This window comes from Mustela putorius, unplaced genomic scaffold (assembly GCF_011764305.1).
Source record: "Mustela putorius furo isolate JIRA1106 unplaced genomic scaffold, ASM1176430v1.1 tig00003863_pilon_pilon_pilon, whole genome shotgun sequence".
Lineage (NCBI taxonomy): Eukaryota > Metazoa > Chordata > Mammalia > Carnivora > Mustelidae > Mustela > Mustela putorius.
The window spans coordinates 9,555,382-9,566,386 of record NW_025422015.1 but is presented as its reverse complement, the minus strand read 5'-3'; the positions used below and the strand labels follow the sequence as shown (position 1 = coordinate 9,566,386).

General features: G+C 37.7%; 1 protein-coding gene across 3 annotated transcripts in view; it reads right to left on the bottom strand.

Moving 5' to 3' along the window:
• Positions 1–6,929: 6,929 nt before the first annotated feature.
• The window catches only part of SHPRH (SNF2 histone linker PHD RING helicase), an 88,827-nt gene continuing 84,751 nt past the window's right edge, over positions 6,930–11,005 (bottom strand). For all 3 annotated transcript variants that reach the window (XM_004752766.3, XM_004752767.3, XM_013056249.2), the window contains 2 exons: positions 10,050–10,130; positions 6,930–8,909 (listed from right to left, as the gene is read on the bottom strand). In XM_004752766.3, coding sequence (XP_004752823.1) covers positions 8,813–8,909; positions 10,050–10,130 — 178 coding nt within the window. In that variant the 3' untranslated portion in view covers positions 6,930–8,812. The remainder of the gene's footprint in view (positions 8,910–10,049; positions 10,131–11,005) is intronic.

Sequence of the window (11,005 nt, the reverse complement as noted above, 5' to 3'; positions counted from 1 at the left end):
ACACATTTAGTGTCGCTATATTGTGGCAATACAAAATACTCCAGATATTTCTTTTAGATTTCTTATGCTTTCAATGTCTTCATTTTGAAATAAAAATATGTCTCTCAAAAACACATGCAAATGCTTTGCCCACTTTTAAACTGGGTTATCTTTTTATTGTTGAATATCAGTGCTTTTTAAGGTCAAATTTGCTTCCAACTGGAGAGAAAAACAATCCATGATTTTGTCTAGTGTAGGGGCCCAGGGCAGGCTGCCCCAAGATGGGTCATTTTGGCATGAGGATTATTGAGTTAAACAGCAATCAAACTTCAGCAGATTCCGGAAGAGCTCTTTACCTCCCCCTCACTACTGTCTGAAAGAATTTCGGTAGAGGATCTGCTGCAGGAAGAGAGCTATCATCATAGCTAACTACATTATCCTATGAACTGGCTAAGGCTTGTTTGGTTAAAGTCCTCTGTGTCCCATTGTTTCTCAGCGCCCCAGAAAACATTTACTCTTTTTCATCTTCCTGTGAACTGCATTTCATCCTTCTGATGTCCCGGACCCCAACCCCCTTCTGCTTAGTTCAGAATGACATGTATACCTCATTTTGCCTGTGTTGAAATTTCCATGTCTGGGTGGATTCTCCATTCATTCAAGATTAAATTTGACTTTCTCGGGGCGCTGGGTGGTTCAGTTGGTTAAGCGTCTGTCTTTGGCTCAGGTCATCATCTCAGGGTCTGGGAATCTAACCCCTCTTTGAGCTCCCTGCTCAGTGGGGAGCCTGATTCTCCTTCTCCCTCCTTGAACGTGTGCACACTCTCTCTTTCAAATAAATAAAATCTTAAAAAGAATAAATAAATTTGACTTTCTCCAGTTAATTTGTCTCATGTCAATTTCTTAGTCCGTCTACAAAGACCTTGAAGGGAACATGAAATTCTTGCTTCCTGACACTTGTGTGAGAGAAACCCAGTAAGACTTGATTATGCTGGAAGGTGGCCTCTTCAGCAGATTCTCTGTCCCTTTGTATCTGCGATGCTCAGACAATACAGTTGACTTGTGACTTCAGGGCAAATCCAAGAAACCCAAACAGCTCAACACAACATTAAATAAATCATAGAGATAAAAGTTAGTTTGTGTAACAGTTACTGATATCAAAATCAAAGAATAAGAATCAAACAGCACTTACTATCAAATATGGAACACACAGGAATAGTATAGTTAGAAGTGTGAAATGATTTCTCAGGGTCTATTAGGCGGGTCTCTTTCGTGAACAGGATTTTTGCAAATGTTTCAGTAGCCCACAACTCTGCTCTGATGTGAATCATGTTAATCAGTTATTCCAATGAATTATAATTCAACACCGTGCCTCCCATTTACCACACACCCAATGGAAGGTGATGCTTTTTCTACTGAAATCATTGCATTCTTGATAAAAATTTTAAAAATAGTTGCATTTTCTGTTTATTAACTTTTTAGAAAAGGAAATAACAATGCCCCTTTATGGTATTATTCACTTGGGTAAAGAGATTCTGGAATTTAACACCATGCACTTTGGGAGAGAGAAAATAAAAACCTAAAATGGAAAATACTATAAGTATTTAACTAAAGGACTTAAAAGAACCTTAGAGTTCACTTTTAGTTAGATAAAAATCCTAGCCTTTTCTTAAAATCTTTTAGGAACAATTTCACTATCTCCTTCGAGTACCTATTTTGTGTTCTAAACTTCCTTTCTTTCAAAATTATATTGGACGCCATAGATCTCTCCTCTGCATTTAGTAGCAAAGGTGACTAGCTTCTCCCTACCACCTTGATCCAGAAATGAAACTCTTCAGCCTTCCTTGCCTGATGTATGAGAGCTCCCATCTCCATTTACATAGGTGACATGTGACTGCCATATATGCGGATGGGAATGAGGGTGTCACTATCGGTCCGCATATTAAATAAAAGGAAGCTTAATTTCTCTTTTTATAAATAATCCTCCCATTCAATAGAAGTTCTTTCCTTACCTTAATGGATCTCCTTGCCTGTTCCTCGAATGTGTCAGTGCCACACTGGATGGCATGATGGACGCCAGTGGTACTCATTTTAAAAGGCTTTCTCCCTCTACCCCCGCAATCTTCATTCTTCATTGATATAAACAGGATATGTTTAAACATTTTTGGATATATTTTCCAAGAAATACTACAATGCTATTTATTTATTTATTTTTTTTAAAAAAAGATTTATTTATTTGACAGAGATCACAAGCAGGCAGAGAGGCAGGCAGAGAGAGAGAGGAGGAAGCAGGCTCCCCGCTAAGCAGAGAGCCCGATGCGGGACTCGATCCCAGGACCCCGAGATCATGACCTGAGCCGAAGGCAGAGGCTTTAACCCACTGAGCCACCCAGGTGCCCCTACAATGCTATTTAAAAGTGGCATCCAAGGGTGGTGTATGTATCAGGGTTTGATCAGAGACACAAAAGCGGCAGGAGAGCTATATTAAAGGATTTATTGCTTGTGATCATGGAGATTGGTTTGGCAAGTCCAAAGTCATAGGGCAGGCAGGAACTCTCAAGAAGGCAGGAGTGGAAGCTGCTGTCCACAGGTGGACTTTCTTCTGTAAGTTTCACTTCTGCTCCTAATGCCTTTTTGCTGATTGAATCAAGTCCATTCAGGTCCTCTAGAATAATCTCCTTTAACTTGGCTAACTATGGATTTTAATCATACCCAAAACCACTTTCTCACACACACACACACACACACACACACACCACTTTCATAACACCACACAGACTAATATTTGATTGAATGACTAAGACTGTGGTCTAACAGAAGTAACTCACACAACTCAACATCGCAGATGAGAATTAATTATCTCCATGGTCACAGAGTAATCACAGAATAAATATCACTGTTTCATTTTAAATTCATATGGAGAGAGCTTTTGGTTTAAAAAGTCAGCTGCTATATGCACCTCAACCATTTTTTTTTTTTTTAAACCGTGCATGATGCAAAATTAAGTGGAAGTCATTATATACAAGATCCACCAAACTTGTATATATTGCTGCTGTTGTGTACATTTTTTACCAGAAACTTTGGACTGTGATCAATAAAAATGTACATATAGAAAACTTACAAGCATGGCTAGAAAATTTTTGCCATTTCCTCCCTTGATCTTTTTTTTTTTTTTAATTTATTTGATAGAGAGAGAGCGATCACAAGTAGGCAGAGGCAGCCAGAGAGAGGGGGAAGCAAGCTCCCCGCTGAGCAGAGAGCCTGATGAGGGGCTCGATTCCAGGACCCTGGGATCATGACCAGAGCCGAAGGCAGAGGCTTAACCCACTCACTGAGCCACCCAGATGCCCCTCCTCCCTTGATCTTAATGAACAAGTATTTAACTGAAGATATTTCAAAAATAAGCTATTGTAGTTGTTCAAATTTTTCATCTCAGGGCCTTGCATATACATCAAGATTATTGAGGGCCTTAGGGCTTTTGTTTATATGGGTCATGTCATTAGCTCAGGCTGCGATAGGGGCAGTGTACTCTCTCTAGGGAGCTGCAGACTGTATAGTTAGGAGAGGGGGGTGGGCGGGGGAGGGTTGCCCTCTAAAGCTCATCTGAGGAGTCTCTTCCCCACCCCCCACGCCCTCAGGAGACCGCTGAGTCCAGTTTAGGAGTGTTTAGGTAGGGGTATGGTAAGTACCCTTTTATATATAAACTACTTTTCTGATACAGAGACATACAGTCTCAAAACCGAGGGAGAACAGAAGAGATAGGAAGGAAGGACCGGTGGAAGAAATGAAGAAAGAAGATAATTGTAAAGTGGTTTATTTAGTAAAGATCTTCATCTTAATGCTTGAAAGACCAAAACCATTTAAGAAGGAAACTTGCTCATCTTTTGCCAAATGCATAGAGAAAGATGGTGAGTAAAAATAATCATCCCTTTAAAAGAACTTACTGCATAAATTAGATGTCTGCTTATCTGAGTTGTTCTTAGCAACTTAATAGGAAGACAGAAGTGCTATGTATTTATTTGTAGCATATCATGCTGGTAAGCAATTATGTGGGAAGTAGGGTAGAATGGTCACTTGCAGAGTAAGAGCAGTAACCTGATTATCCTTTAGAGACTTACAAAGTGAGATGCACTGAGGAAGTTTTAAGTAAATACAATATTCCACAATGATGCTTATTAGTTTAATAACTAACCACTGATAAATAATCTGATACAATAAAGCCAGATCAGGCACTAAAATACATTGTTTTCTAAAGCACAGGTTTGCATTTACCAAAGACATCTTTTTGTGACCGCCAAAGGGAAATATTTTCAACAAAATCAACAGGCAATAATGCTCTCATCTTAGTGGAAATTTTTATGAAGAGTTTGGAAAAAATCACTGGATGCAGCACTTACTTCATTATCGGAAGCTGGGAAACAGAAGGCGTAACATGCCTTTGTAGTTCTGAGTACAGACTTAGGGATGTGGCAAATACAAACAAAATGGTCTTCCAAGAAACTAAACACAGGTAATTGCCATAGACATACTCTAAATAAACTGTTAATAAAGTGAGGAGAAGCTAGATTTCTAAGGAAATTTGGGGACATATATTTGCTCCATAAGGCAATGGAGGGGTCACTGATTGTAATTGTGCTGGGATACAAATCACAGATCTGCAAAGATCTCACACGTACTAAACCGGTCCTTGGTATCAGGGGTGTGGAGTATAAATAAGAACAGGTTTCCAGGAGACACGAAGATACCAAAGGGCTTTAGAAGAAGACCCTTAAGACTGAAGGGGTGGGTTATTTGTTCAGAAGAAAGACAAGGTTAAACGAACAATTTCCTAACAATAGACACCTACACAAAGGATCATTATACAGAGAAAGAAGGCTAACCTTTATTTCTAGTTTGCAAAAACAGGAGCTGCATACGTGAGCTGCAGCACAAAGGATTCAGTTTCACTATATCTATTTAACAAACAAAATCAGTCTTAAGTCACTGATACTAAATAATGGAATAGAATCCGAGGGATGATGTGGGACCTTCAAAGACAAGAACCTGTGTCTCTGAAAGGCTGGCTGAAGGCAAGGAAAGACTTAAGTTCTCGTGCTATTTTCTGTGATACTGAGTGTTCTAGAATTCAGATGCAACACTGCACACCTATCACAAGACTAGGAATTCTCCTCAGATTACCAATTACCTGCAAACTCCTCCTCTAAAGGAAGGCTTTTAAGTGGTTCAAATTCAACACTTAATGTGATAACATTCTTGTGGGGTTCACAATATAATAGATACATGGAGAGTCTCAAAAATTTTATAAAATATGTTAATTGGTCCTACTTTGAAGAAATATTATTAAAGATTAAATTTCCTTTACTAGAGTAGACAGGCTCAAAGTGCATTGCTTATACTGTACCGTTTTAATGATATTACATTTTTCTTTTGATATGCCAGTTAAAAATGATGAAATGACATGTTATTGGGGCGATTTTGCTTAAATTCTAGAAAAACTAAAATTACTTTTTAAAGTAGCCTCCATGCCCAACATGGGGCTCAAACTCAGGACTCTAAGATTTAAAAACTCACATGCTCTGACTCACATGAGTCAGCCAGGTGCCCCTGAAAAATATTTTTTATTTAATTTAACTATGTTAGGGGCGTCTGGGTGGCTCAGTGGGTTAAAGCCTCTACCTTCAGCTCAGGACATGATTCCAGGGTCCTGGGATCGAGCCCTGCATCCAGCTCTCTGCTCGGCAGGAAGCCTGCTTCCTCCTCTCTCTCTGCCTGCCTCTCTGCCTACTTGTGATCTATGTCTGTCAAATAAATAAATAAAATCTTAAAAAAAATTAACTATGTTAAATTAAGATTAGTTTAATTAATTGAATGATTAAGGTCATTTAGCATAGGTGATTTTGGCATTTCAAAAAAGCTATTCTGGAGTTTAATAAACAAAGAATTTAAGTACACTAAATCCAGTAAATGAGAGCAGAAGAAGATTTAAAAGACACTGTTCCTCTGTCCACTTGAAAGGGCAGGTTAAGTTGATAGCTAATTAATCATGCTTTGCTCAATTCCATTCCTAACTAGTTTGATGAATACTGTGAGTTTGATAATTATTCATAAAATATTTGTGGTTACATGCTCAATTATCATGTTGCTAGTTTTTAGTTTGTTGTTATTACTATGACCTGAAAAGAAGGAATCCCTAAAAACCAAACAGATGGATCATTCTGCCGCAATCACACACTAAGAGAAAAACTGAAACTACAATAAACAGTGAAGCTATCTGGGTTTAAGGCAAAGGATTACGGAATTAGCATATGTATTTTACATTGTATCTACCCCATCTCTTCAGTCCTAATAAACTCACTTGGATTCACCTAACAGAGAATGCTTCCCCAGAGCCAAACACACTGAAACTCTTGAAGGATTGTTATGATCTCATTTCTTCTCACGGGTTCATTAGTACAGCAGCCACTTCAGAACTATTTGTGAGCACAGTGATGGTTCAGAAAATACAAAATGATTGAAGTAGGAAACTTGGCTTTGTTTGCAGCCAAGAAGATGTGGCATTAGATCTGTATTTGTGTTGAACGACTGTCTGGAAGAATTACCACAACTGGGGCGTCTGGGTGGCTCAGTGGGTTAAAGCCTCTGCCTTCGGCTCAGGTTATGATCCCAGGGTCCTGGGATAGAGCCCCACATTGGGCTTTCTGCTCAACAGGGAGCCTGCTTCCCCCTCTCTCTCTCTCTGCCTGCTCTCTGCCTACTCATGATCTCTGTCAAATAAATAAATAAAATCTTAAAAAAAAAATTACCACAACTGTTTTGAAGAAATAATGTCTATAAAATATGGAATCTTACAGTATAAACAATTTTGACACCTTTTGTTGAGAGACCAAAACAAAAAAAAAAAACAAGAAAATAGACTGTATGTTGTTTGGCTCAGAAATTAACAAATCCCCAAATTTCAATTTCCACTAAAATATTTATTTAATGATATCTTACAGAAATAAATAAGAACAGTTTTTCTCTAATACAGATAGGTATTATTTATATATATATTTTTTTCCTTTTTTACAAAATCGAAGCATATCAAATTGTTTTCCCTAAAACTTTAGCTCAAAAAGGAATACTAGGAAACAAACAGAAATACTGAAATATGCTCATCATTAAATTACAACCATGGGCCCTTCTGAATCTCAGCATGACTTAAGATTTAGAGAAAGACCATGAGACTGGGAGTCAGGGGACCTGGGCTCCACTCCTTCCTTGCTACGTGCCATAAGCACAGTTCTCTGTATTTCTGAACCTTGGTTCTCTACCTTTAGAAGGGGAATGTTATTAGTTATATCAACTTCACAGGATTGTTGGGCAAATTAAAGCTGAATGTGAATGTACAGGAAAGCTCTTCATAATATGTAAAGAGCTACAAAAATAATAGTTTTGTTTAATTTCATATAAAAGAATCAATGCATATCTTCCTTCAACTGCAGAATAAGCACCAGAAATGTGTGTGTATTTTCTTCAGTTGAATTATGTCACCCTATAAGCCTAGAATAAGAAAATGCACCTTAACTAAGCACCAAAGCTTCTTGGACAAATGTGATAGAAGGGATATTTCTATTACAGTTTTCTGGGCAGCTAAGTAGGAGCTAATGAGTCCTGAGGGTCATTTAAAACTCTGAAGGCTCAAAGAAAACAAAACAAGAACATTTGTATTACATCAAATGGCTAGGATAAAACAAGCTACTCATTATTTAGTGATTTAAAAGTCCATTAATTCTTCACAGAAGAAGAAACACTCAGTTGTTATCGGTTACAATTATTTGCTTATGTAAATACGACATTCTCTTGTTCCAAAGATCAAATACTAGTCCTTGAGAGAGGTCCTAGTGAAATAAAATAACAAATATCACAAATTTAGATATTAGTGGTTAAAAGTCTAGTTTCCAAGGACACAGGAAAAGAAACCATGACATCAGTATAATAATTATTTAAAAAAAAAAAAAGCAAAACCCTGCCATACTTCCATGTTATAATGATTAAGAGCTAAAATTATAAAAATTGCAATATTTACAGAAACAGTCTTAAAGTATGTAAAAGCAATAAGGAAAATTAAAAGTAGAGAAAGCAGTTTAGCTAACTTTATGATAAACATGAATACACTTAAAATGCTATTTAAAGTTCACTGCTTACACTGACACTACTTAACACATCACAGAAATAAGAAAAGTGTTCAATGTTTCAATTTTTAGTAGCAACATATAGAGAAAATAAATTCTTGTCTAATATTAACTTATTGTTAGGAATTGTATTACTGTAAAGTTACTATGCATGGAGTTATAGTCTAAAGCTACTTAAATAACTAGGAGTTAATATAATTCACCATCCACTTAAAATATTACTACCAAGATACTGGTGAATCATGTGCTAAAGATACTGAAGGCCCTTCCAAAACTGAGATTTAAGTGGGTCAAATATACCAGGTAGTACCAAGCTAGACAAGTTTAATTTCTCCCTTACTCCAACTCTTTACAAGAGTGATCTTATCAAAAGTACACATTACCTCTTAATTCTCTTGCCTCATCAGATACAGATATTCTTTGGGACAAAAATAAATGTTTTCCCAGGAGTGTAAAATTAAAAATCTTTATAGATCTTTTGGAAACAAGACACCTGGAAAGGACTCAGTAACTACTAGGACACCGTACAACTGAAAAAAGAAAGAAATTCATCCAATGAAGAATAGTATTTACTGACATCTACTGGATTTTTTACTTATAACTTTGCTCTATAAGCTATGAAAATTTTAAATACATCAAAGTCTGTGGACTGAACCAAGTGTACTTCATTCAAGTTCTTCAGTTTCTTTGGTAAAAAGGTCTGCCAGATCAGCCAAAGTTAAGACGGAGGCCTCTGGATGCTTCACTGATGAGTTTGTGTGACTGTAGGATTTTTCCAAGTGAGTAGAGTCAGAAAGAAACCAAGGAACAAATGATTACATTTGTGTTATATTTATTAAGACATAATGATAACATGAAAACATTCCCTCGTCAGTATTTGTGAGAGCCACATGAACCTCCAAGGACAAAGTCAGTAATAGGATCACTATTACACCTCATCAAAACTAGCCAAGACTTCTGTATAGCACTTTCCGGCTTTGTTACAAAAATGTCCTTTTCTCTCCACAATTCCTAAAACAAAGAAACAAAACCCATACCAACTGCTTCTAAGGCTCTCACTTTAGAATGTGCCTTCTTACTTCCCAAAGTTATTGTATTTCAAGAGAACTTCAACAGCTCTTCTAACTGCTATTTTATTTAAGCAGCTTAACTATAATCGCTGGATTCTGTTACACATGGAAACAACATTGACAATAAAAAGCCTCATGTCTGATGCAAACAGCTTTCATAGTAGACTCTCTGCTTCCCATAAACTATCAATGGAAGATTTCTGGTTTCCAATTGCTTTTTCGCTATGCACAGTGCCTCCGTAGAGACATCCCCCCAAGGCAATCATTCCTCTGTATCTGCCAACCATACCTATCTCGTAAGGATGTACTGAAGCACTGGTTTATGTTTTCAAAATGACTTGGAAGAAATTTACGGAATACATATTAGAAAGTTTTACAGTTCTAAAATTAAGTTTTTAACATTAAGCCTCCTCTGGTCTCCCCGCTTCTGTTCTGCCTTTGGAATGAATATCAAAATCACCAGCTGAGTTTAAGTCCAGATCTTTCTATGTGCACGTGACTGACATGTGTGATGTATAAAGCAACACTGTTAAGTTTCCTTTTATAGACATCCGAATTTTAGGGTGGGCATAAAGATAGATTTCTTTAAAAAGTAATCCAGTACGGCAAAGAAATGTAGGGCAGTTTAAATATTTTTAAACATTATAATCACTATTAATATATGAAATCAAATATAGGATGTCTAAAGCATTAACTGGGAAATTCTAGATAGGTAAAATGTCCTATCTTGCTTTTAAAAGTATCTGGTCATCTAAGTGAAGGAGGCCCAAACACTTGCATAACCGTCTACAAACCGGAAACACCCATGAGCTGGTAGGAAATTGTTACCGACCTCTTCTCAGCAGTTTTCAGCATTGCTTGCATTCTTTCTTCTATTGTTGCCTTAATTAAGAATCTGTGTACAATGGTAGGTCTAGAAGGCACATAATAATGATAAGGTTAAAAACCTCTTAAAACCAACTAGAACAAAGAAGACTTCCCCTATTATATGCTATATTCATCAGTCATGTGGTGCCCACTGTGACAGCTGCTAATCAAGGTGCTGGGGGCGGGGTCAGCAGTGAATAAAACTAGTCTTAATGAACTAACATTCTAATGAAGGGAAACGCACAATAAACACAGAAACTGGATGGTACGGATAACGCCATGAGGAAGCTCACGTATGAGCTGCGACACGACTAATGGGAATGAGGCTACTAAGCCAAGAAGCAGAAGAGCATCCCAACAGAAGCAACAAGAACCAAAGGCAAGCTCTGGGGGAAGAGAACATGCTTAGAACAAGCCTAAAATGCTCAAAGGCCAGAAAGAAGCCCTGCAGGGCAGAAGTGTATTGTAACGGAGAGCTAGAGAGTAGAAGTGAGATTGGAGAGCAGCAGGGAGCACATGCTGTAGGGTCTGGAGGGATATGGCAGGAATCTGGATTTTATTGTGATTATGAGGGGAAGCCATCTGTGGGTTTTATGCATGATCTGATTTATACTTGAGTTTGCTTTAGACATCACTTTGGCTATTATATGGGTGATGGACTGTTAGGTAGCAGAAGTGAAGGCCAAGAAGCCAGTTAAGGAGTTCTGCAGGAGTCCAGGTAAGAGGGTAGGCTGTGCTCTGGTTGTATCAGTGGAAACACTAAGTAGCAGGAAGTCTGGAGTATCTTTTCCAGGTAGTGTTGGCAAGACTTCAGTGACGGTTTCGATGTGTGGCATGAAAAGAGGAAGCATAGAAAAGCCCTAGATTTATGGTCTGAGAAACTACAGATGAGAGAGTCAGATTATAAGATGGGGAGGGCTG